This window comes from Podarcis pityusensis, assembly GCF_964106645.2.
Source record: "Podarcis pityusensis genome assembly, chromosome: 16".
In the NCBI taxonomy this organism is placed as follows: Eukaryota; Metazoa; Chordata; class Lepidosauria; order Squamata; family Lacertidae; genus Podarcis; species Podarcis pityusensis.
This window is the reverse complement of record NC_138041.1, coordinates 22338250-22365741: the sequence shown is the minus strand read 5'-3', so window position 1 is coordinate 22365741 and position 27492 is coordinate 22338250. Positions and strand designations below refer to the sequence as shown.

General features: G+C 47.3%; 1 protein-coding gene across 1 annotated transcript in view; it reads left to right on the top strand.

Annotated features, from left to right (window-relative positions):
- The window catches only part of GCN1 (GCN1 activator of EIF2AK4), a 66777-nt gene that overhangs the window by 32612 nt on the left and 6673 nt on the right, over positions 1–27492 (top strand). The window contains 19 exon segments of the mRNA XM_080986555.1: positions 3875–3996; positions 5064–5178; positions 5870–6049; positions 6797–7017; positions 8717–8785; positions 8880–9018; positions 9882–10078; positions 10254–10396; positions 11248–11365; positions 12880–13095; positions 15296–15460; positions 17051–17212; positions 18143–18235; positions 20387–20530; positions 22127–22396; positions 23426–23539; positions 25494–25724; positions 26727–26920; positions 27125–27239. Of these exon segments, the coding sequence (XP_080842681.1) occupies positions 3875–3996; positions 5064–5178; positions 5870–6049; positions 6797–7017; positions 8717–8785; positions 8880–9018; positions 9882–10078; positions 10254–10396; positions 11248–11365; positions 12880–13095; positions 15296–15460; positions 17051–17212; positions 18143–18235; positions 20387–20530; positions 22127–22396; positions 23426–23539; positions 25494–25724; positions 26727–26920; positions 27125–27239 (3008 nt within the window).

Sequence of the window (27492 nt, the reverse complement as noted above, 5' to 3'; positions counted from 1 at the left end):
ATTCAAGCTTAAACTGAAGAAAGTAGGAAAAACCACTGGGCCGGTAAGATACAATCTAAATCAAATCCCTTATGAATACACAGTGGAAGTGAGGAACAAGTTTAAGGATTTAGATTTGCTAGACAGAGTGCCTGAAGAACTATGGATGGAGGCTCGCAACATTATATAGGAGGCAGCAACGAAAACCATCCCAATGAAAAGGAAATGCAAGAAAGCAAAGTGGGTGTCTAATGAGGCCTTACAAATAGCGGGGGAGAGAAGGCAAGCAAAATGCGAGGGAGATAGAGAAAGATACAGGAAATTGAATGCGGATTTCCAAAAAATAGCAAGGAGAGATAAGAAGGCCTTCTTAAACGAGCAATGCAAAGAAATAGAGGAAAACAACAGAATGGGAAGAACCAGAGATCTGTTCAAGAAAATTGGAGATATGAAACGAACATTTCGTTCAAAGATTGCCATAATAAAGGACAAAAGTGGTAAGGACCTAACAGAAGCAGAAGACATCAAGAAGAGGTGGCAAGAATACACAGAGGAATTATACCAGAAATATATGGATGTCTCGTACACCCCAGGTAGTGGGGTTGCTGACCTTGAGCCAGACATCCTGGAGAGTGAAGTCAAATGGGCCTTAGAAAGCACTGCAAATAACAAGGCCAGTGGAAGTGATGGTATTCCAGCTGAACTATTTAAAATTTTAAAAGATGATGCTGTTAAGGTGCTACACTCAATATGCCAGCAAATTTGGAAAACTCAGCAGTGGCCAGAGGATTGGAGAAGATCAGTCTACATCCAAATCCCAAAGAAGGGAAGTGCCAAAGAATGCTCCAACTACCGCATAATTGCACTCATTTCACACGCTAGCAAGGTTATGCTTAAAATTATACAATGCAGGCTTAAGCAGTATGTGGACTGAGAACTCCCAGAAGTGCAAGCTGGATTTAGAAGAGTCAGAGGAACCAGAGACCAAATTGCAAACATGCGCTGGATTATGGAGAAAGCTAGAGAGTTCCAGAAAGACATCTACTTCTGCTTCATTGACTATGCAAAAGCCTTTGACTGTGTCGACCACAGCAAACTATGGCAAGTTCTTAAAGAAATGGGAGTGCCTGATCACCTCATCTGTCTCCTGAGAAATCTCTATGTGGGACAAGAAGCTACAGTTAGAACTGGATATGGAACAACTGATTGGTTCAAAATTGGAAAAGGAGTACGGCAAGGCTGTATATTGTCTCCCTGCTTATTTAACTTATATGCAGAATTCATCATGCGAAAGGCTGGGCTGGATGAATCCCAAGCCGGAATTAAGATCGCCGGAAGAAATATCAACAACCTCAGATATGCAGATGACACAACCTTGATGGCAGAAAGTGAGGAGGAATTAAAGAACCTATTAATGAGGGTGAAAGAGGAGAGTGCAAAATATGGTCTGAAGCTCAACATCAAAAAAACGAAGATCATGGCCACTGGGCCCATCACCTTCTGGCAAATAGAAGGGGAAGAAATGGAGGCAGTGAGAGATTTTACTTTCTTGGGCTCCACGATCACTGCAGATGGTGACAGCAGTCACAAAATTAAAAGACTCCTGCTTCTTGGGAGAAAGGTGATGGCAAACCTAGACAGAATCTTAAAAAGCAGAGACATCACCTTACCAACAAAGGTCCGCATAGATAAAGCCATGGTTTTCCCAGTAGTGATGTATGGAAGTGAGAGCTGGACCATAAAGAAGGCTGATCACCGAAGAATTGATGCTTTTGAATTATGGTGCTGGAGGAGACTCTTGAGAGTCCCATAGACTGCAAGAAGATCAAACCTATCCATTCTGAAGGAAATCAGCCCTGAGTGCTCACTGGAAGGACAGATTGTGAAGCTGAGGCTCCAATACTTTGGCCACCTCATGAGAAGAGAAGACTCCCTGGAAAAGACCCTGATGTTGGGAAAGATGGAGGGCACAAGGAGAAGGGGACGACAGAGGACGAGATGGTTGGATAGTGTCTTCGAAGCTACAAACATGAGTCTGACCAAACTGCGGGAGGCAGTGGAAGACAGAAGTGCCTGGCGTGCTCTGGTCCATGGGGTCATGAAGAGTCGGACACGACTAAACAACAACATGCATACATTGTCATATTACATTACAGGGCTTATTATAATATAATTTCCAACATGTATACTAAGTTTATATACAAAATTTATATACCTAAAAAAAGAAAAAAAGGATAAAAGAAAAAACAGAGACACAAAACTATAGTATTTGTACCAACACTACGGACTTCCTGTCAATCTCGTCGTATATTTCTTTTTTTACAAGTGAATGTACTCTTATTATTGTATATTTCTTTACATTTTATCTAATACATTCCTATATCAATATGTACCCTTGATCTTGTTACTCAACTCAATTTTTCTCCAACGTCAATCAAATGCTAGCATAGATAACGTACCTTTACTATATTTTTTAACATATATCTTATATCTATCCCATTTTTCCATAAATTTTTGTTTTGAATTGCTTCTCAGGCTATTTGTCAACTGCGCCATTTCAGCAAATTCTTGTAGTTTATTATTTTCAGCAAATTCTTGTAGTTTATTAGGGACTCGCAAATTTTAATGTTTTGCAATGGGGATCTGGTAGAACGGTTCTACTGGTTGCGCAACAGATTTCACAGTCTTATCACGTGACAAAGTTGCCAACGGCCTGACGCCTTCTCTTGTGCAAAAAAGTGTTCCGTTGGTACAAAACAACACTCACGGCTCACACCGAAGGAGAAACTATGAAGCCAAGGTCCAGAGCTTGATAGATAATCCACTTTGGATGAAGACAGGAAATGGACTGAGGACAGGAAGCAGCTGCATACTTCTCAACTCTGAACATTTCCTGCCTTGGATACCAGGCGGCGATATTCACCCATGTGACAGCCTGACATGCGTCAAAACCACCTTTCAGACAAGACCAGGGGTCCATTCCGTTGGTGCAAAACCTTTTGCCTGCAGAACAGCTGTACTGCTAAGCAACTTTAACTCAGCACTGCATTGGATACAACCCTTAGTTCAGACCTAGGGGGTCCCAGAGCAGTCTTGGCCTGAACTAAAAACAACCCCCTGTGTTGCAATAAGAACCAATCATAACAATACAAACACAACATGTAGGCTTATAGTAGAGAATATATAATAGAATAATGATACCATTCAAATTACAGGAATAAGCCAATCAAAGTTCACATGTACAATATAACAGAGCGGTAGTGAGGATCGTTAAGCTGTGTGTTCAAAACAGATGTCTAAGGACAGTCTCACAATAGTCTTTCAAAAGTTTCAACAGAAGGTGTCTCAAAAGTTTCAAAAAAACAGTGTCTCCGAAATGATACTACTGTTTCATGATAGTCTTCATCAGCTGGAAATAAGATACAAGGCATACAATCGATGAATGATAACAAAACTGAGCTACCTGCATACACATTGTAAAATAAAGCAGAATATACAAAACAGAATAAATAAATAAAGGTACATACCCGATATTTTTCAACAAATTGAAATTTGAATGATACCATTAATCTATTATATATTCTCTGCTAATTATTAGCCTACGTATTGTGTTTGTCTTGTTGTGATTGGCCTGAACTAAGGCAGTTGCAGCATTTCCCTATTTCAGGCTACACCCAGTGGCTGGGCATCGTGATCTTGCTTTTTTTGAGAAGGGTGGTTGAGACAGAAATTAGAAGGGGGTGGGGGAAGCAGAGATAAACTTCACGGAAAATTCCAACCCTTTCCTTCATTTCATGTTTTGTGCTTGCAGGCTGAGAGAAAGTTGGCGGGGACAGAGCCTCGCTTGCCAGTCCTCCCCTTGCCCTGATAAAAGCCTTGTTTGCCTCCCATTTAGGGGCCTTGTTTGCCTTTGAGATGCTCTGCAGCATGCTTGGGAAGCTCTTTGAGCCTTACGTGGTCCACGTCTTGCCCCACCTGCTGCTTTGCTTCGGAGACGGGAATCAGTACGTCCGAGAGGTAAGAAGCACCTGGTGTTGCCAGGGCAGTAGGTTAAGGACGAAAGAAGCATTGCGCTGCTGGATTAGGCCAAAGCCACTCACCCACCCCCTGCCCAGGTCCAGCACCCTGTTCCCCATGGTGGCAGTAAAGGTAAAGGTAAAGGGACCCTTGACCATTAGGTCCAGTAGCGGACGACTCTGGCCGAGGGAGCCGGCATACAGCTTCCGGGTCATGTGGCCAGCATGACTAAGCAGCTTCTGGCGAACCAGAGCAGCGCACGGAAACGCCATTTACCTTCCCCCTGGAGTGGTAGCTATTTATCTACTTGCACTTTGACGTGCTTTCGAACTGCTAGGTTGGCAGGAGCAGGGACCGAGCAATGGGAGCTCACCCCATCGCGGGGATTCGAACTGCCAACCTTCTAATCAGCAAGCCCTAGGCTCTGTGGTTTAGACCACAGCGCCACCCGCGTCCCGATGGTGGCAGTAACCTTCCCTTATTGCATAAGAACATAAGAAGCACCTGGCTGCAGGATCAGGGTCATCTCTTCCAGCATCCTGTTCACACACTGGCCAACCAGATGCTGCTGGACATAATAATCTCTTAATTAGCATACTTACGCAGTAAACACCCAAGAAGGAATTCCTTAAAACTAGGTGAAAATCAGATAAGAGCGCAACTGTATATCACGAGCATAACACCTTAAAAAACATTATGTGGGTCCTGACTGGAGACAGAGAAACTCGCTCCAGTCTGCTACTGCTGATAAGCATAAAAATGCATGACAAATAATTGTATGGTGATTCCCTTGGCCCAGGGACAGCCAGTGCGGAGTCCTCTGGATGTTAATGGACTCCAAATCCCATCAGCCCCAGCCAGCATGGCCAGGAATGATGGGAGTTGTAGTTCAGCATCACCTGGAAGGCACCACAGTGGCTACCTCACCTTAGATTTAGTTTTCTGGTGCCCCCACCCCTGCATACATGGTTCATTGCTGGTGTGAGACTGATCCTCCATAATGTTTGGCTGCTGGATCTCGAAGTGGGTTGAGGCCAGTTGTGACTTCTCCGTTTCCTTCCTTTGAGGCCGCGGACGATTGCGCCAAGGCCGTGATGAGTAACCTGAGTGCCCACGGGGTGAAGCTGGTGCTGCCTTCGTTGCTGGCTGCGCTTGAGGAGGAGTCTTGGAGAACCAAAGCTGGTAAGAACTTGGGACTGGGTTCGTTTTTCATTTAAGGGAAGGGAGGCTGACTGACAGCTTTTGGAATGGCTGTAGCTCCTTCGTTCTTGCAGGAAGATTATACCAGCCTTGCCTTATTTTGCTCAGGTATTATTCTCTGCAAAGAGCCATCCTAACTAGATAGGATCTTTACAGCTTCTGGGAAACCTTAGGCTCTTGAAGTTTATTGTTTAAGTAGTGGTAGCAGCATAGCTGTCAACTTTCAGATTTGAAAATAAGGGATCAGCAGCCTCGAAAAAAAGGGATCAGCATCCTCACCTGTCCCGGGGACAGTCTACGGGTTATCTAACAATCTGGGATAGCAGTGGGAAGCAGTGGGAAACAGCGCTGGAATAAGGGAATTTCCCGCAAAAAAAGGGAAGGTTGACAGCTATGGGTGGCAGGGTCCATTGAGAATGAAATTTAGTCTCTGTTGGCCACTGTTTATCTTAGCTCTCCAAAACTTTTGAAGCTGCATGATGACTGCAGGTGTAATCCTCTGTACACTTAATTTTGGTTGAGGGGGGTCCCACCGAGCTTGGTGGATATGACTTCCTAGTAAGGCTGCCCTGTGGACTGACTTCTAACTCTGCCTCTGTCTATCGATCTATCGATCTATCTATCATCTATCTATCATTCCATCATTCCCTGCCTTCCTGCTCTTCCCCACCAGGGTCAGTGGAGCTGCTGGGTGCCATGGCTTACTGCGCCCCCAAACAACTCTCCTCCTGCTTGCCAAACATTGTGCCAAAACTCACCGAGGTGCTCACAGACTCCCACGTGAAGGTCCAGAAGGCTGGGCAGCAGGCGCTCCGGCAAATTGGGTCGGTTATCAGGAACCCCGAGATCTTGGGTAAGAGTTTGTAGTTTGTGTTTCTGTGTGGACTAGCATCTTTCTCTTGAGGCGTGCAAGGTGGAACAAATGGGACCACATTGCAAATTAAAAATAAAGCACAATAAAACATGAGATTCAGGGAGCCAGCCAGCTAACTCTACCCTACCCAACCCTATTCCAGGATACTCCATTCCCCCGCCTATTTCCTATTTTCTGCTCCAGATATTTGGAGTTCCATGGTCCCTAAGCATACACAGTCCTCATTGGGCTGTTGCTCCTTTGGGATTCCCTGCTCCCATTTCCCCCTCCATAGTTCTGAAAATCGTGGGGTTCCTCCAGGCCTGCTGACATCTCCCTCTTGTTTCTCCGTGACCCCGTTGCGTAGTACATAATGGCTTGGACTCTACTGAGTTTGCTGTTGAAGGGAGCAGGTGGAACCAAGCATGGAGGTTGGATGTATCAATGGCTACTAATTATGGAGTCTGGATAGAACCTCCGTGTACTGAAGCAGTATACCTCTGAATACCAGCTGCTGGCCTCAGTCCAGAATGGAACAGGACTTTATAGACATCTAATGAAATCTTGAATTTAGCCAGGTCGAAAATAGGCAGCTGGTGCATCACTTTCAACAGAGGCGTCACAGGTTGTTTCCAGCAGCATTTTACATATGGGTTACTAATATACGGACTGTTGTTGCCAAGCTATCAGCCGGCTCTTTGCTCTGATCCTGACCATGTCCTCCTCCTTTTCTTCCCCTCCATGCAGCGATTGCACCTGTCCTGTTGGATGCCTTGACAGACCCATCCAGAAAGACGCAGAAGTGCCTGCAGACCCTGCTGGACACAAAATTTGTCCATTTCATTGACGCCCCTTCACTGGCTCTCATCATGCCCATCGTCCAGAGGGCTTTCCAGGACCGCTCCACAGACACAAGGAAAATGGCCGCCCAGATCATCGGCAACATGTACTCTTTGACGGATCAGAAGGTGAGCTGGAGAGAGGCTTCAGAGCCAGGGGTGGGAGCCTTTTTCCGGCTCAGGGGCCACATTACCTCCTGCGGGGGCCACATGCCATTGGTAGGCGGGGCCAGACTCAAAAGGGGGTGGAGCAATGAATGTAAATTTTACCTTCGTACAGCAGGCTAGTTTCTACACACACGCCTCTCTCTGTCCTCCGTCTGGACAAACAAGAGCCCTTGTCGCAGGTCAAAGACACATCTCAGCCAGGCAAAAACATGCAATAGATTCAGGGTATGAAACTGACAGCCAGAGGCAAGATGAGTTCTGTAACTCCTGACATCCATTCATCTCCTATGTGAGATGCAACGATCAATCAAGGCAACCTCCCCAGACTCACAGAAGCACCTGGAGACTTATTGGACTTGAATTGTTCATATGCATCATAAACTTGTTCCGAGTAGTGGTTCCAACCTTAAGACGCAGTTAGGCCTCTTTTTAAGAAATGACAGACAGATTGTTGATGTTGCCTATTGTCGTTTAAATTATTTATATGAAAAAGCAATGATAGATAGATAGATAGATAGATAGATAGATACATACATACATACATACACAGCTAGCCAGTGCGTTTTTCTGGGGGGATGCAGGGGTACGCATACCCCTAAACATTTTGTGAATCATCAATCTTTATTACGGTCCAGAGACCCAACAAATCATTACAAATCAATACACAATTCATACAGCCTACCTCCAGGTTAAACAAGCATTTTGTTTAGAATATAGGGCTCATTTGTTCTTGCAACCACCGATAAAAACTTTGCCACTGCTAACGTTCTAGCATTTGTCCGGTCTTCCAGTAGGAACCTGACATAGTGAGCCTCTGATTTTCTCGGGAAAGGTACCAGCAAGGGTATTATTATCAGTTCAGCCCTGGCTTGCTCATATTTTGCACAATGCAACAAAATATGTTTTATGGAATCGATGTCTTGAGCACACGAGCAAAGTCTGTCCTGGTAGGGAACTCCTCTCAACCTACCATCCAACACTACAGAGGGAAAGACATTTAGTCTGGCTTTGGTGAAAAGCCTTCGGTAGTTTGGTACTGTCAGGTTTTTAATGTAAGATGTTAACTTAAAGACATACCCATATTGAACTCCTACTGCCAGCGGACTACAGACTGCGTGTGATCGAGATCACAAGTCACTGTGTGCATTATCCCATAATCTTTGCTTTAGAACATTTTGTGAATCTAAGTTTGACCTCACATAGTTTGGCCTCATGAGTAGGAAAATGAGAGTCCCCTAAACAAATTTTTTTAAAGAAAAAAAGCACTGCAGATAGCTATAGATTTAGATAAAATATGCAAGGGGTGGATCATGACTGGTCAGAGGTGCATCCTGGGTATGGTTCCGAGGGCCAGATAGAAAGGCCTGGAGGGCCACATGTGGCCCCTGGATGTGTTGCTCCCCATCCCTACAGGAACTGCAGCAGATCCACATATGTAGAAATGGTTCCCTGAGGACAGAGCCTCTACAGGCCATGACTTTGCTGTTTGTTGCCCCCCCAGCTGTGTTTGGAGGGGGACTGGATGCTAAGTGAAAAACAGGGCGCACATATTATCTGCGCCGTTTGCCATCTGCACCCTTCCAAGGTCCATGTGCACTGATGCCAAAATCCCAATTTGTGATGTTCATCCCACTTAACCTGTCCACCATCTCCATTTCAGGATCTGGCTCCTTATCTGCCCAGTGTGACCCCAGGTCTGAAGGCCTCTTTGCTGGACCCGGTGCCTGAGGTATGCCATCTCGGTGCAGTTCCTTCATTCGGTGGCCTTTCCCCCCTCACCTTTTCCTCCCTGTTTCCCACAATCCTTTCCTTTGGACTCTCAGGTGCGCACGGTATCCGCGAAGGCGCTGGGAGCCATGGTGAAGGGGATGGGCGAGTCTTGCTTCGAGGACCTGCTGCCTTGGCTGATGGAGACCCTGACGTATGAGCAGAGTTCGGTGGATCGGTCTGGGGCCGCCCAAGGCAAGGACAGCAGGCTGTTTCCTTGATAAAAACAATGGATTTGGCTGCGAGGGAGTTGGGGGCTGGTTGCCTGCTCAGCTCGCCAGCATTTTGGGCAGCCTCAGGCAAAGTTATTTACTTATTATGGGAGAGAGCCATTGTGGTGGTGTGGTTAGATAAGAGTCTTGGACCAAGACCCGAGAGAAAAGGATTCAAAGGTGGGTTGTGCTAAGAAGCAGTGACCGGCCCCCAAGGTCACCCAGTGAGCTTCACAGCCGCCACATAGGGATTTTGAACACGGGTCCCTCCCAGGTGCTAGTCTGACACTCTCGCCGGTACAACCACACCAGCTTTCAAGTTACTCTCTGCCCCGTCGCACCATTTTGCAAGATCAGGTTTCTAAATGGCCTACTTCGCAAAGTTGTTGTGAACATCGAAAATCTTGGAAGCTGCTTTATATGCTGAGAGAGACTTATTTGTCAATGTAGATTCTGTGCCAATATGCGCTCAGCCATTTTGCTGTGGCTCCTCACCCACAAGAGACGGGGTTTACCTCACCAAGGCATTTCAGATTCTGCTATTCCCGGGCATGGGTGGGGCAGGAAGCTGTATACATCATTGAAGTCCTCCAGTCACTGAAATCCCTTGCAGGCTCTGGGATTTTACCAGAGGCTGCCCACACATTGTTTGATCACACCTTCACAAACATATGGGCTAGCTATTTGCTTTGTCTTATTAAACCCAGAAAAGTAAGAGATTCTCAGAAGGCTGTTCTGAACCCAGTGGCACATTCTGCATTTCTATGGGCTCATACCTTTTGCGGGTATACACACTCGTGCGATCCTGAGCAAGAGAGTTACACCAAAACACACCATCTTTTCCAGGTCTGGCTGAAGTCATGGCTGGCTTAGGAGTGGAGAAGCTGGAGAAACTTATGCCAGAAATCGTGGCTACAGCAAGCAAAGTGGACATCGCCCCCCATGTCCGGGACGGTTACATCATGATGTTCAACTACCTGCCCATCACCTTTGGGGATAAGTTCACACCTTATGTTGGGCCCATCATTCCTTGCATCCTTAAGGTAGGATTTTCGGGGCAGGTTTTTGATCCTTCCATCCAGAAGGGATGGAGGCTTGCATTCAAGTCACGAGAATGGAGGAGCCTCCAAGTCTCTGACGGCTGGAGATTCCACTCTTAGCTCCTGTGCTGCGCCCACAAAACCAACCCTTGTTGCTAATTTGTACCCTCCTATTTAGGCGCTGGCAGACGAGAACGAGTTCGTGCGGGACACGGCTTTGCGCGCTGGGCAGAGGATCATAAGCATGTACGCAGAGACAGCCATTGCGCTCCTCTTGCCTCAGCTGGAGCAAGGCCTCTTCGATGACCTCTGGAGAATCAGGTTAGAGCCAACTTCCCATTCATGTGGCTTCTCACTTGCGGGGAATCTCATGGCCTAGGACCCTCGTACCTACGGGACCGCCTCTCCCGGTATGCCCCACGGAGGACCTTAAGGTCCATAAATAGCAACACCCTAGAGGTCCCGGGCCCTAAGGAAGTCAGATTAGCCTCAACCAGAGCCAGGGTCTTCCCTACACTGGCTCCGGCCTGGTGGAACGCTCTGTCTCATGAGACCAGGGCCCTGCGGGATCTGATTTCTTTCCGCAGGGCCTGTAAGACAGAGTTGTTCCGGCTGGCCTTTGGCTTGGAGTCAATTTGATTCCCTCCCTCTCTTTCTTTTTTCCTTTCTCCTCCTGTGATGAGGCTGCATTTTAATGTTTTAATGTTGTATTTTAATCTTGTTTTTTAAGTTGTATTCATTCAACTTGTTTTTATTATTGGTTGTTAGCTGCCCTGAGCCTGGCCTTGGCTGGGTAGGGCGGGGTATAAATAAAATTATTATTATTTAGAATGGGGACAGAGAACCTCATACACAGGGGACCAATGCGACCCTCCAGTCCTCCCTCAGTGCCCCCGGGGCTCTCCAGAGGCCACACCCACACTCCGGTCCTGCTTCGCTGTTTACTTATTTGTTCTTGCTCGACTGGGGTGTGTACAGCTACCCTACTGTACAAAGATAGAATTCACCCTCATGGCTCCACCCACTTTTGTTTCTGACCCTGCCCAGGGTCATGTGACTCCCAGAGGTTTTGCAGAAGGGAATGCTGCCCTCTGCTGAAAAATGCTTTCTCGTTTGTGCTATACGTCAATCTTGCCTTATCTGCCCTCTTTTTAAATTTATTTTTCAAACAGGTACAGCTCAGTTCAGCTACTTGGGGACCTCCTCTTCTATATTTCGGGAGTCACAGGGAAGATGACAACGGAGACGGCTTCTGAGGACGACAACTTTGGAACAGCCCAGTCCAACAAGGCGAGTGCTGTCCTTTCCTCTCCTGGCTGCTTTGAGAACAAACAGCTGGAGCCCAGACTAGGCAAGACGGTGGATATTTGCAGTGTTAGAAACTCAGGTGTATAAGCCAAATGGCACCTTAAACTTAGGTTACGGTTGCCACAACAGAAGGTCTGTTCGCCAGGGGGTTGGGCTAGACGACCCCTTTCTAACGTTACAGTTCTACATTTCTATGATTCTTTTGTCTCGGCTACATTGCCTGACTGTAGCTTGCTCTTACAACAGTTCACTTGTCCCAGTATGCAAGGAGGAGAAGCACACACAGTGGAAATGGAAATGGTATTAACCATGGACTAGGGCAGAGGTTTTTAAACTGCGGTTGCCAACCCTGACACCCAGAAATCTCAACGTGCAGTGTTACCTTGGTTTAATAACAGCTTAGTTTATTAACAACTTGGATTAAGAACACTGCAAACCCGGAAGTAGGTGTTTCGGTTTGTGAATTTTGCCTTGGAAGCAGAACATGTTCCACTTCCTGTTGTGTGTGTTCCATTTGTAATTTGAGTCCCCCGCTGCTATGGGAAAACACGCCTTGGTTTAAGAATGTTTTGGTTTAAGAACGGACTAAGTTCGTAAACCAAGGTACTGCTATACTTGCAATTGGACCTGCACCAGTAGCAAAACACACATGGCACCTGGGGAATTTCAAACACTTGATATATAACTACCCTCTTTTTTCCTTTTCCCTCCTTTTTTTTAAATAGCCGCCGCCAACCTTATATTAAAAAACCAGTTCCTTTTGCTTCACTGGTAGATCTCTCCTCCCAAAAAATATTGCTTTCCCTTCTTTCGGGGTAGGGAATGTGAAGAGATGAACGATATGATTTGAGATCTCCCAATGAATGCCTTCCCTAGTTTGGCCCTGTAGTATGTTTCTTGCTAGTGTGAAATGCAGTGGGCTTTATCCAGATAAATTCTCCTCAGAGGAGAAGACTCATAGAAATCCATGCATCTTATGTTGCTGTTGCTGCTCGTTTGATTTCTTACCTGCCCTCCACCATGAGCTCCCAGGGCGCTGGTTACAACAGTTTTAAAGAAATAAAATATTAAGAATGGTTGAAGCAGTTTGCAGTCATAAGAACAGCCTGCTAGATCAGGGCAGTGGCTCAAGCAAGGTGGCATCCTGTTCTCACAGAGGACAAGAGCCCTCACCCCTCCTGTGGTTTCCAGCAACAGCATCCTGAAGTATTACAGCCTCCAAGTGTAGAGGAAGGGCATAAGCATTTTGGTCCGTGGCCATTGATAGCCTTGCCCTCCAAGAGCTTGTCCAATCCTCTTTTTAAGCCATCCAAATTAGTAGCCATCACTGCTTCCTGCAGCAGTGAGTTCCATTGTTAAACTGCATACAAAGAACGCATACAGTTTCAGTGAGTCTACTCTCAGTGTGTCAAACGCTGGATGCAAACCAAAACTTGTTTTCTTGGCTGCACCTCTTTTTTTTTTTTTAAAATAACACATTCTTTTTATTTTTCCAGGCAATCATTAACGCGCTCGGAGTGGAGAGGAGGAACCGGGTGCTGGCGGGGTTGTACATGGGCCGCTCGGATACGCAGCTGGCCGTCCGCCAGGCATCCTTGCACGTTTGGAAAATCGTCGTCTCCAACACGCCTCGCACGCTCCGCGAGATTCTGCCAACGCTCTTCGGCCTGCTCCTGGGATTCTTGGCCAGCACCTGTGCGGACAAGAGAACAGTTAAGTCTTTGGGCCAACCAACTTGACTCTGCCACTTTTCAGGTGTTAACAGAGTTTCGCTTTATGATTCTGCAATGTAGGGGTGCCAACTTGAATAAAATATTGTGGGGGTCCAGGTAAGCCCCGCCCCCCATAATTGATCACATGGTGCAGTACACACACACACACACACACACACACTATTTGAATGGGAATGTCCATTGACTTTGTGGGGGCCCGGCCCCCTCAAATATTTTATTTTGGGGGCCGAAACCCACACGGCCCCTAGTACAGTGGTGCCTCGCAAGACGAAATTAATCCGTTCCGCGAGTCTCTTCGTCTAGCGGTTTTTTCGTCTTGCGAAGCAACCCTATTAGCGTCTTAGCGGATTAGCACTATTAGCAGTTTAGCGGCTATTAAAGGCTTAGCGGCTTAGAAAAGGGGGGGGGGGAGCGAAAAAAATCGCAAGACTCGCAAGACTTTTTCATTTTGCGAAGCAAGCCCATAGGGAAATTCGTCTTGCGAAGCGCATCGAAAAACGGAAAACCCTTTCGTCTAGCGGGTTTTTCGTCTTGCGAGGCATTCTTCTTGCGGGGCACCACTGTAGTTGGCTCCTACGCCACAATGTAGTGTTCATTGCACAAAATTGGGACTGTGGGGATCAGTGCTAGATCGGTTGAATTTGTGGATGTTCTGCTATGTATTCCAGTGGGACACAAGAGTCTGTTGGATTTCTGGGAGCAGGTTAGGCATGTGGGATAAAGTGAGACCTCAGCCCCTCATAATGCGTAGACTTTACGCACGTGTAAAATGGTTATCTTCTCTCTCTCAAAATCTCCAAATGAATCTGAACTTCAATGTCTAAAATCCCTGTTGGAGGACAAGGATCCTGAGATCACGTTAAGGGTAGCCAAATTCTGTACGATTGCCATAAAACTTAGGGAACAAGCTGTGCTATCATAATGATTAAGGTTTTAAATGATAATTTTAGGTTATATGTTAATGACTAAGTTTTAATTTACAGTGGTGCCTCGCAAGACGAAAAGAATCCGTTCCGCGAGTCTCTTCGTCTTGCGGGTTTTTTCGTCTTGCGAAGCAAGCCCATTAGAGGTTTAGCGGCTTAGCGCTACAGTATTAGCGGCTTAGCCGGCTTAAAGATCAGCTGATAAGCGGCTTAACGATCAGCTGATAAGCGGCTTAAAGAACAGCTGATAAGCGGCTTAACGATCAGTTGATAAGCGGCTTAGCATCAGCTGTTAAGCGGCTTAAAGATCAGCTGATAAGCGGCTTAGCCATCAGCTGATAAGCGGTTTAGCGGCTTGGGAAAAAGGGGGGAAAAGGAAAAAAACCTGGCAGGAACTCGCAAGACATTTTCGTCTTGCGAAGCAAGCACATAGGAAATTCGTTTTGCGAAGCACCTCCAAAACGGAAAACCCTTTCGTCTAGCGGGTTTTCCGTCTTGCGAGGCATTCGTCTTGCGGGGCACCACTGTATATATTTTTTAACTGTTGCTATATCTGTATCGTCCCTGTTTTACCTAATTGCAAATTCAGATGTATCCCTATCGTGTTTTATGATTTCCTTGATATTGTATGTGGGCTGGAACTGGTCTGTGACTGAAATAATCAAATTCAAATTTCCCCTCTCTCTCTCATGAAGGGATTGTTCCCTCTTTTCCTCTCTACCTTTTCCTCCACCTTTCTCCTCGTCCTTAAAACTTGGAATGTGAGCTCCATGAGGCAGCGATCTGTTGCTACTCAGTCGATAGCAGATACCAACCTATCAGGTGGTCTGTTTCATGCAACATAGGAGTCCTTCTTGTTGAATATTATACAGGGGTCTCTTTTGTTGCCTTTCCGGCACTCACTGAAGACCTTCCTTCCCCAACACAACTTTTTAGGTAGATATTTTTCAAAGCCTGCATCTGTATTGGAATCATTTAGCAGATGCTTTAATTGTTACAACCTCTCTCTTGTAAGAAAAATTGTTTTATCACATGTGTTTACTGCCCTGGGCTCCTTCAGGAGGAAGCGTGGGATAGAAATGTAATAATAATAATAATAATAATAATAATAATAATAATAATAGGAAAAGCATAATGGGACATTCACAGTGAATAAGAGCGGGGACAGCCAGCCCTTCCAAGTGCAGTTGTTTTTGCTTCTTTTAAAACCTTGTGACTAGCTCTTTTTTGACACACCTAAAACTCTCTATCGGCAGATTGCAGCACGCACGTTGGGGGACCTTGTCCGGAAGCTGGGGGAGAAGATTCTTCCAGAAATCATCCCCATTTTGGAGGAAGGTCTGAGGTCAGAGAAGAGTGACAAGAGGCAAGGAGTCTGCATTGGCCTGAGTGAGATCATGAAGTCCACCAGCAGGGATGCTGTAAGTTCTTGCTCACAGCAGCAGTAACTTAGAACCTGGTGGGCTGGGCTGCTTTAGTTATTTATTTTAGTCGTCTTTATTATTATGCTTTACATGGAAACCAAATTAAAAAAGAAGAAGGATGTAGTTAACTTAAGGAATGCCAGAAGATAGTAAATATCCAAAACCAAAATCAGACAAAAAGCGGATTTAACATATTTAATCAAATTCAGAGTTCCAAGCAACAACTGCTCTAGTAAATTATGAAAACATTCCGTTTTTCCACAAGGACGTTCTCTGTTTATTAACCATATTTCTAAGTTTACCATGTTCAAAACTTTAGTTATCTATTCTCTCATAGAACCTTTTCTCCTTTTCTTCCCATTTTGGCCGATAATAATTATTGAAGTAGTCAGGAAATGTATCAATTCCAATAGTGTAGTACTCTGGGGTTGTGGGGGTGGGTCAAAGACCCTCGACTATTTCTGCAGCAGGGTCCCTGTCTCCAGCGTCAGTGGGCATGAAAGGAGAGCTTTGTAGTCCCTGAGAAGTCTTCTCTCCCTTTGTGCTGATTGGAGCCAATCAGAGCGAAAGGAGGCAAACCAACCACTGAGGATGGGTTCCTAGGGTCCTTCTGGAGAAGGTGCAGGGAGAACACTGAGAAGAAGCTGTTCTGTAGGCTCCAAAGCTAAGGGACCCTGAAAACACCAGGTGCTTCAGTTTCAAGGCAATTGTGTGCATGTGTGGCGCTGTGGTCTAAACCACTGAGCCTCTTGGGCTTGCCGATCAGAAGCTTGGCAGTTTGAATCCCCGCAACGGGGTGTGTTCCCGTTGCACTGTCCCATCTTCTGCCAATCCAGCAGTTTGAAAGCAAACCAGTGCAAGTAGATAAATAGGTACTGCCGCAATGGGAAGGATAATGGCGTTTCCATGCGCTCTGGTTTCTGTCACAGTGTTCTTTTGCACCAGAAGTGGTTTAGTCATGCTGGCCACGTGACCCAGAAAGCTGTCTGTGGACAAACGCCGGCTCCCTCAGCCTGAAAGCGAGATGAGCGCCACAACCTCATCGTCGCCTTTGACTGGACTTAACCATCCAGGGCTTCTTTACCTTTTAACCTCTTTCTATTATGTACAATGGAACTTCACAGAAAACACAACTTTGCATAGGTTTCCTAGAAGTCGATTGCACCTTTCCCCACATGGAAAGAAATCTTCCAGAACCCTCCTGAACTAATCAGAATGGGAAAGATCTCTATACATCAGATCAGTACTTTCTGTACAGTGGTACCTTGGGTTACATACACTTCAGGTTACATACGCTTCAGGTTACAGACTCCGCTAACCCAGAAATAGTGCTTCAGGCTAAGAACTTTACTTCAGGATGAGTACAGAAGTTGTGCTCTGGAGGCGCAGCAGCAGCAGGAGGCCCCATTAGCTAAAGTGGTGCTTCAGGTTAAGAACAGTTTCAGGTTAAGTACGGACCTCCGGAACGAATTAAATACTTAACCCGAGGTACCACTGTACTAAGAAATGAAAACTTGACTGCACCTTTCCCCTTGTACTCGCCATGGAAATCCACCCAGCAGCGGTCTTCATCTGCCCCCTTTCCAGGTGCTGTGTTTCTCAGAGTCTCTGGTCCCAACAGTGAGGAAAGCTCTGTGCGACCCTTTGGAGGAGGTCCGGGAAGCAGCCGCAAAGACCTTCGAACAGCTGCACTCTACCGTCGGGTACCAGGCTCTGGAAGACATCCTGCCCTTCTTGCTGAAGCAGCTGGTGAGCGCATCAGAAGTTCTTTCTTTCTGTGTCCTGTTGGATTAGGAAATATATGCAGCAGTAGCTCTCCTTATTTTGAGGTGCTGCAGAGAACACCCCAAAAATAACTTCAGAACTTGGAAGGTGGACTAATTGATGAAAGCTAAGTGGGAACCTCTGTGTACAGAGACAGCAAATCTCTGAATGTCAGATGCTGAGGACCAGCATCATGGCTTTGGGGACTTCCAGGGGCATTTGGGTGCTGGAAGATGAATCGCTGGGCTTGGATCAGGGCTGGGGAACTGGGAGTTAGCAGAAGTACAGATTCTCCCACCATTGGCTTAAATGGGTCCCCAGCAACACCGTTCTTGACATCTTATGTCTTTGCTGTTGGGGATGGATCTGGCAGGTGGAGAGGATGGGGCAGGCCTCCCCCTGCAGTGGCCAGACCATCAATGGAGCTGATGAAATCCGATTTCATGTTTAAAGGGTTTTTAGCTTCCTGGACAAAGGGACGCGGGTGGCGCTGTGGGTTAAACCACAGAGCCCAGGGCTTGCCGATCGGAAGGTCGGCGGTTCGAATCCCTGCGACGGGGTGAGCTCCCATTGCTCGGTCCCTACTCCTGCCAACCTAGCAGTTCGAAAGCATGTCAAGTGCAAGTAGATAAATGGGTACCGCTCCGGTGGGAAGGTAAACGGTGTTTCCGTGCGCTGCTCTGGTTCTCCAGAAGTGGCTCAGTCCTGCTGGCCACATGACCCGGAAGCTGTACGCCGGCTCCCTCTGCCAATAAAGCGAGATGAGCGCCGCAACCCCAGAGTCGGCCACGACTGGACCTAATGGTCAGGGGTCCCTTTACCTTTACCTTCCTGGACAAGTAATGCTTACAATAATGCTTGCAGTGGCTGTAATGGGTGTACATACAATGGCTTCTTTCCTTTTCCTCCTCGTAGGAATGTGAAGAGACGTCGGAGTTTGCTCTGGATGGCCTTAAGCAGGTGATGGCTGTGAAGAGCCGAGTGGTGCTGCCTTACTTGGTGCCAAAGGTATGTGTGTGAACACTCCCCCCTGCCCCACCCTTTATGTAACCTTTGAAAGGTGAGTCCCTCTCAGCTCAGTTCCTGGATAAGCAGTTGCAATAGCTCAGTTGGATAGAGCGTGGTGCTGATAATCCCAGCGTTGCAAGTTTGATCCCCAAATGGAACAGCTGCCTATTCCTGCATTGCAGGAGGTTGCACCAGATCAGGCTTCCTCAAACTCGGCCCTCCAGATGTTTTTGGCCTACAACTCCCACGATCCCTAGCTAGCAGGTCCAGTGGTCAGGGATGATGGGAACTGTAGTCTCAAAACATCTGGAGGGCCGAGTGTAAGGAAGCCTGCACTGGATGAACCTCAGGGTCCCTTCCAACTCTATGATACCTTAAAATATCTTAAAACTTTTCAAGCACTTACATGGAAATCTCAAGGTTTTCGAAAACACATATTTCCATCAGGAGTGAGGAATGTCTGACTGGCTCTTGGAACTCTCCTCCGTCCACACCCCTCACCAGCCCTAAATTTACACCCTCCTTGAGTGTTTTTGCCTGGCTGGACTGTGCCCTTGAACTCTGACACTCCCTGGATGGGCGACAGAGAGAGAAGGGTGTGTAGAAGCTAGCCTACTGTTTAAAGGTATAATGTGTGTCTTGTCGCCCTGCCCACTTTGGCCTCTGGCCCCTCCTACTGCTGACATCTGGCCCTCAGGAGGGAATGTGGCCCTCAGGTAGGAAAAAAAGTCCTACCCAGGTGTAGGTGGACCCTCCAGAGCAGGCATAGGCAAACTCGGCCCTCCAGATGTTTTGGGACTACAACTCCCATCATCCCTGACCACTGGTCCTGTTAGTTAGGGATGATGGGAGTTGTAGTCCCAAAACATCTGGAGAGCCGAATTTGCCTATGCGTGCTGCAGAGGGCCAAGATTTGGCTGCTTATGTATTTCCCACTTTTCTTACGAGGAGCTAAAGGTGGAGTGCACGATTCTCCTCTCCCAGTTTTATCCTGACACCCATCCTGTAACGTAGTTTAGGCAGCATCTGGCCCAAGGCCTCTATGTACTGATGCACAAGAGATAGGGATGGCCACCAACTTGGACAGCTTTGAAAGGGAGCTAGACTTCGCTCACAGAGGATAAAGCTTCCAGTGACTGCCAGTTGTGGTGGCAGCGTTGCTGCCCCCAGAATCGGAGGCAGTATGCTGGGGAACATGGCTGGGGAAAAGCTAACGGGCTCAGGTCCTGCTCGTCTGCTTCCTGTATGGGAAACAGGTTGCTAGACTAGACAGGCCATTGGTCTGATCCAGCAAGGCTCTTCTTGCAGCATTCAGCGAGGTTGTGGCCAAGCGGGAATTTTTAAAATATATTTTTATTAATTTTCAACATATCATTTTCAACAGTAATCAACATTTTAACACCTTACACAATTTTTTTGACTTCCATCAATCTCATCTGAAAATTTTCCAATCTAATCACTAAATACACATTTCCCACTTCTTCAATTACATTTAGCTCATAACTAATATCACTGTTCTTTCTCTAATTTGCAACGCTTCATACATTTCTCCTTACACAGCTTCTTGTAGTCCTACTAGCGTAATTTGTTGGTTACAGTTGCTCTTCAAATAGTTCGTATGTGTCTTCTAATCTTCTGTAAATCTCTGGTCCCGCAGGTTTCGAATCCTCCCTGTCATTTTATCTAATTCTGCATAGTCCATTAATTTTGTTTGCCATTCTTCTTTCATCGGAATCTCTTCTTGCTTCCATTTCTGGGCTAACAATACTCTTGCCACTGTTGTTGCGGGCCAAGCGGGAATTTTAATCTGGGTCTTGCACGCTGTATGCCAACACTCTACCCGCCGTGGCACCATGGTTCTGAGTGTGCACACTCAAGAGCAAGCCTATTGGTTGGTTGATGTGCAAAAGCACCCTTGGGAATTTGGGGTCACAGAACAGTGTCTGGGGTCAGTGTCCGGGCTGTAGGTCAGACAGAGATGGGGGAACCTGTAGCCTTTCCATTATTGTCGGACTCCATCTCCCATCAGCCCCAGCCAGGGAGGGTGGGAGTTGTAGTCCAACAATGTCTGGGGGGCTGCAGGGTACCCCACCTGTTACAGGTCAGTAGTTTAAAATATTCTTCTTATTTCTAACTTCTTGTTTCCCTTAGCTTATTTCTCCTCCTGTAAACACCAGAGTCCTGGCCTTCCTTTCATCTGTAGCTGGCGACGCTCTCACCCGGCACCTTGGCGTGATCTTGCCTGCCATGATGTCGGCGCTAAAGGGGAAGCTTGGGACTAACGAAGAGCAGCAGGTAAGAATGTTTTTGGAGAGAAAGATGAGCTGAAGCTATTTCATTTTCTCCAGTGTGCTCAAGGTGGCGTACAGGGTTCACACCTCCTCCTTTAATCCCCACAACAACCCTGTGAGGTAGGTTAGGCCAAGAGGCAGTTACTGGTCCAAGCCCACACCCAGCGAGCTCCATGGCCAAGTGGGGATTTGAACCTTGGTCTCTCCCAGGTCCTAGTTTAAACCACTACTCCATGCTGGATCCCCAGCTAGAGTCTGGCACTGATAGGAATTATGTTTTCTGTTTCTCACTGAGCAGCTGCGTGGAGTCATAGACTCTGTTTACATTCCTGGGATTCCATACTATTGGAGTCTCACGGGAAAGGAGACGGGATGTGACGTTAGTGGTTTCCTGTTTCCTTTGTTCCTTTGTTCAGTTGCTCTCTGCTTTCATAGAGAGAGTATGTCTTTTCTGTTCTGCGTAGTTTAGAAATAAAACTCTTTAAAATGTAGCTCATACTGTCTCATCCTTCCCTGTGCTGGGAGGACGTGCCTTGGAGCCTCATCAAAGGCTCGAGGTCGTTAAACACGTTGGGAGGCGATTCAGAAGAAAAGCCTTATCAGCTCAGTCGAACGGAGTTCCAACAAATTCTAGTCCAAAGCAGCAGTAGCGCACCAGGTTGGTGAAGGATGCTGGCAGTGATGTTGCAAGTAGAAGGTGGCACAGGAACAGAGAAGCCGGGGAGGGACAGAGAAGACTGCCAGTCATTGAGCTGCCAGTTGGCCATTGCCAGTGATAGAGGATTTGTATCATTTCTGTGACATCATTATTATTACCATTGAATTTATCAATTGCTTTCTAAACCACGGTCTCAAGGTGATTTACATATAAGATGATTAGAAACCATCAAGACACCAAAACAACCAATACATTTAAAATAAGGCTAAAACCCAACAAGGGGGCACTTGTGGTAAAGACCCATTCATTCAGATGGGAAAACCTGTTGGAACAAAAATGTCTCCAGTTGTTTCTGGAAAGTGCAGGTAGTGGATGCTTGTTGTGTCTCGCCAGGAATGTTGTTCCACAGAACAAGGATGGACACACTAAAAGTCCTGCTCCAAGTTACTCCAGAGGAGGCTTCTGAGATCTTTGGAACGTGGTCTGCAGGAGTTTCTCCTATAGGGTCTATAGAGAGGTGGTCTCTCAAGTAACCAGGCCTTATATTTTAGTGCTAGCACCTTGAACTTGGCCCAGTTGTAGATTGGCAGCCAGTCTAAGCAAGGGGTTATGTCCCAGCAGTAGTCTGGCCCCACAAGCAACATAGCCATCGCATTCTGTAGCAGCTGCAGCCCCTGGGGCAGCCCCACAGAAAGCGAATTGTAGTAATCCAACCCTAAACATGTCGCTCCACCACCACTGCCTTTTGGTCTTCATATGTCCATTGAACTGTGTGACTAAATCCCACCTTTAAGAGGGCTCACTAAATGGGGAGAAGAGGTCTATTTCCTTTAGGCTTTGGACAGCAAGGTGAAGGGATCTCTGGCGTGCTATATTGGGAAGGACTCGTTCCCAGCATAAAGTTGCGGCCAAAAACCAACAGGACACCCATTGCTTTCCCAGGAGATGTCAAACTGCCAGGTGGTCATCCTGTCGGTGGAGGATGAGGCCGGGCAGAGGATTATAATCGAGGACCTGCTGGAGGCGACACGCAGCCCCGAGGTGGGGATGAGGCAGGCAGCCGCCGTCATCCTCAACATCTACTGCTCCAAGACGAAGGCCGACTACACGGGCCACCTGCGGAGCCTGGTCTCAGGCCTGATCCGGCTCTTCAACGACACAAACACTGTGGTTCTGAACGAAAGCTGGGATGCTCTCAATGCCATCACCAAGGTAGGAGCCAGTTGCTTCTGAGAGGATGATGATGCTGTGATTGGTTCAGGGACATTAAAATTGAATTAGATAAATTAAAATTGAATTGATTAGATAGAGTTTGGTTAGACACTCGGAAGAGGTGATCTCTGATCAATCAGTTGGTGGATTTTTACCGTGTTGTTCTTAAGGCAACAGCATTGTAATGCTATTATACAAAGTAGCAGTATCAACAAGAAAGTTGATTGCATTCCCAAGGGCAAAAGGTTTGCACCTTGCACCCTCTTGAGGGTGTGGGCAACATCTGAATGTTGTTGGGAAGTTCTGTAATCGGGGATGCAGGGAAGGCAGCCACCACCAGGAAGGCCCTGTCTCACATCATCACCCGCCCAGCAGAAGCTAAAGTTGGAATAACAAGCAGGACATCCCCAGCAGATCTTAGTGCCTGTTCTACCTCGCTGTTGGCTGCTAGCTGTGATGGATATGCTTTGCCTCCACAGTTGGAGGCAGCAATGCTTATAAAGACCAGTTGCTGGAAACTGCAGGTGGGGGGGCGTCCTGCTTTTGGGTTTCCCACAGGCATCTGGTTGGCCACAGTGAGAACAGGATGCTGGACTAGATGGGCCATTGGCCTGATCCAGCAGCAAGGCTCTTCTTATGTTTTTACGCTGGAAGCAGTACACCCCTGAAATACCAGGCCTTCCTTGTGAGCTTCCAATTGGGGCATCTGGTTAGCCGCTATGAGAACAGAATGCTGGACTAGATGGGCACTTTTTGTTGTTGTTTAGGGCTGTACAGTGGTACCTTGGGTTAAGAAGTTAATTCGTTCCGGAGGTCTGTTCTTAACCTGAAACTGTTCTTAACCTGAGGTACCACTTTAGCTAATGGGGCCTCCCACTGCTGCCGCACGATTTCTGTTCTCATCCTGAAGGAAAGTTCTTAACCCGAGGTACTATTTCTCGGTTAGCGGAGTGTGTAACCTGAAGTGTCTGTAACCCAAGGTACCACCGTATCTGCTAATCCTAGTCCTATCTCTGCTTTTCCCCCCAGAAATTAGATGCTGGCAACCAGCTGGCTCTCATAGAGGATCTGCACAGGGATATCCGTATGGTAGGCAATGATGCCGGTGGAGACCACGTCCCTGGGTTCTGCATTCTGAAAAAGGTAAGAGCTCTGAGCTCCGGTGGGACCCTGGAATGTTATGGTGATCCCTGCTCTTTTCTGGATTTTTAATCATTGTTCATTTTTCTGTTTTTATTATTGTTAAGCCCGCAAAAATCTCTCGAGAAGAGTGCAAGGCAGGGCTGCCAGCCTAGGTGATCTTTTCCTTCTTCTGGCTGTGAGAGGGGGAGAATTGAAGTGGTGGTCAAGGGCAGTGGCACCCTGGGGTGCACCTTGAATGATGGTCAGGGGTGCCTTGGGCAACACTGGCCTCTGTCCCTCTTTCCTTCCCTCCCTGCCTCTGATGCCCTCTCGCATCTCTGCCTCCCAAACACTTGCACAGTTGTGTGTTGCAGCGGCCCTGGCTACAAGCTCCTCTTGGTGCCTCTGGGGCTGGTCAGGGGGTGCTTCCCAGGCCCCTGTGGGGCAGTGTGAGGAGGCACCTCTCTTTGGGGTGGAAGGGGGCAGCTCAGGGACCAGGGACGGCTGCAGCAGCTGCCTGGAGAACTCCCAAGGAGAAGGGAGAAGAGGCTGAGTGAACACTCCACAAGGGAGGGTGTTCAAAAAAGGGTGAGGGGCTGCCAGCTCTGCAGGTGACAGAACTGGGATCCTGAGCCCCACAGGGGTGCTGCAGAAAGAATGGAGTTGGTTAAGGGAGCCGTGGAATCAAAAAAGGTTGAAAACCTCTTGTCAAGGGACTTCCTTGAAAAGGCAAGCAGGATGATTCGTTGGCTGACTAGAGCAGGGATGGGAGACATCTTTCAACCCAAGGGCTGCATGCCCAGTGATGGGTGGGTGGAGCCAGAGGCAAAAGCGGGCAGAGAAATGGGTGCAGATTGTACCATTGCTCAGGAAGCTAGTCTTACCCCACACTCACATGCCCCTCTCTGTCCTCCGTCCAGGCAAGAAAGAGACATGGTCAGAATTCAGGGACACTTTCCAGCCAGGCAAAAAGCACTCGAGGCTGCAAAGCAGGGTCATTGAGGGGTGAGGCCTGGGGAAGAGGGCATGGCTAGGGAGGGTGCATGTCCAGAGGAGAGTCCTGAAAGCCAGCCAGAGGAGCCTGGAGAGCCACATTTGGCCCACACACCTGGATGAGGGACACCACTGGAATCTCAAAAGAAAACCACTCTGGTCAAGAGAAGGGAAAGCAAACAGTGAGAAGTGAATATGGCCCCCTTAGGAGCAGGCCGAGGTCTCCCTTTCTCTGCTTCCTTTCCCCCACTAGCTGAGCAGAGCATAAAGGAACTACTACTACTATTATTATTATTATTTCCCCTCTTTATTTTCAACTTTCTTGGGCACATGAAACTAACCACAATTACCTTGAATTTCTGCTTAACCCTCAAGAACGAAGGGCATTTTCGCTGGCCAGATTTAATTCAGATCCATCAATCCTCCTTTGGGGAAGGTTCTCAGGCAGGGTGGAAGGAGAAAGAACTTGCCCATGGAAAGACCACCTGGTGGAAACCCTTACACACATGGTTCTTAATTGTAAACTATATGCTGATCTCCGTCAGCAATTTCTAGATCCACTCTGTATCCCCAAATGGAAACCAGAGTTGGAGGTCATACATTTTCTATTACTGGGGAATGATCAGGAGCTCACCGAGTTAGTGGCTAAATATCTCTATTTGGTTGTTTGTCGTCGAAATACACTGCAGACGTCTGATCTCCTTGGAGACCTAGAGATGTGATGATAGACTGCTCTGCCTCCTTTCTTTTAGCAAATGTTTTGTGCCACTGGGGAATTCCGTATTGATTTGTTTTGGATGTTTGTGATGCCAATAAAAGGTTTGATGATGATGATATTATTATTTGTATATTGCCCTATACCTGTGGGTCTCAGGACGGTTACAACATAAAATCACAATATAAAACACAAAACTCTTACGACTTCCCTATTCATTTATTTTCCCACTTGTCTTGTTCCCCCACCCCACCCCTTTTAACACAGGGCGTGACGTCCATCCTTCCTGTGCTTCGGGAGGGAGTCCTGACGGGCAGCTCGGAGCAGAAGGAGGAGGCGGCCAAGGCGCTGGGGCTTGTGATCAAGCTGACCTCAGCCGAAGCCTTGAAGCCCTCCGTCGTGAGCATTACGGGGCCGCTCATCCGTATCTTGGGAGACCGGTTCAGCTGGAACGTCAAGGTGGCTCTGCTTGAGACGCTAAGCCTTCTGCTGGCGAAGGTAAGTGGCGAGCGCTTTGGGCGGTCGCTGTGCTTGAGAAACATTTTGAGAACGGTATTATCAGAATGAGATCCTCTGCATTGGAGGTTGAGGAGCCCTGCTTAGAAGCTGCGTGCTTCTTTCCTCCAGCTTTCCTACTCACAGCAGACCTCTAGTGCCGAAACCTTGAGGAGCAGCCCCAGTAAGATCAGCCTGGCAAACAAGCCAACAGAAAACACAAGATTGCTGTCCCACAACAGACCCCTATGTTAATGATTTGTAGCCTGAAAGAGAGACCTTTACTCAAATTGCTTTGAGTGATTTTTGCAAAACAAAATAGGGTGTAAAAGTACAAAATATAGAGAAAAGTTGGAAAAAGGAAATGAGAAAGATACAGTTTACCAAATATGACATTAGACCCACATTGAGGACGAAGGACGTCAATTAGAAAAGAATAAGAATTGAAATATGGATATACGTTTATTATTTGTTTTGTATCTGTATTTTTTTAAAGTCTGTTGTGTGTGTTTGTGTTGTAATAATAAGCTGATAAAAAGCATATACATAAAAAAGGGACATTTAGTTTTTTAAAATCACATTTCCTGGCCTAGTCACCTCTAAGAGATGCTTACTTGCCAAAGGCGACTTGCTTGGCAGGGGGTTGGACTCGATGGCCCTTGTGGTCTCTTCCAACTCTGTGATTCTATGATTCTAAGAAAGTATCTGTTCTCCCTTTTTGCTGGGCTGGCTCAGTCGGGAGAGCATGAGACTCTTAATTTCAGGGCCATGAGTTTGAGCCTCGGAACTTGCCCTTTAAAGCAATCCCGTGGGTGCGCTCAGAAATTCCAGGAAGAGCCCACTATGCTTAAAATAGTCCACAAGGCTCTTCTTTGTGCTCCGTTCTTTTGTATTGGCTTTGAATCAGAAACCAGAGAATTGATGGGCTGCCATGTTTTTTTGGAAGCGGCGGTCACACTTTTTTGCCGCTGGCTCTGCTGATGTGCTTTCTCCGACACATTACAGGTGGGCATTGCTCTGAAGCCGTTCTTGCCCCAGCTGCAAACCACCTTCACGAAGGCGCTGCAAGATCCCAACCGCATCGTCCGCCTGAAGGCTGCCGACGCCCTGGGGAAGCTGATTGCCATGCATGCCAAAGTCGACCCGCTATTCACTGAGCTGCTGAACGGCATCCGAACCAGCGAAGATTCCGGCATCAGGCAAGCGAGATCCTGGGGGGCTGAAGTGTCGGGGGACCAGAAGCCACGCGGAGTGGTTGCTTCCTGTCTCTTGGCTCGGGGCAGGAGGGGTATCCTGTAACGAGGGACTTCTCCCAGGCAGGATTTCCAAGGCTTAGGCTTGACTTGAAGGAAGTGATTGTCCCTGACCGGCTGGCGGACCTAACGTTTCTTCCTGCCTTCCAGGGACACAATGCTCCAGGCCTTGCGGTTCGTCACTCAAAGCGCTGGTGCTAAAGTTGATGCTGCTGTTAGGAAGAACATCACCACGGTGCTCCTGGGCATGTTGGGACACGACGAGGTATTTTTAATTACCCTATATACTCGAGTATAAGCCGACCCGAAGATAAGCCGAGGCACCTAATTTTAGCACAAAAAACTGGGAAAACTTATTGACTCGAGTATAAGCCAGTTCACCACACCACAAACCTGGTAGTGGCGGCAAAGGCGGAGGAGGAGGAAGGAGCAGCCTGAAAGGACCCTCACTTGAGTATAAGCCGAGGGGGGCTTTTTCAGCATTAAAAATGTGCTGAAAAAGTCGGCATATACTCCAG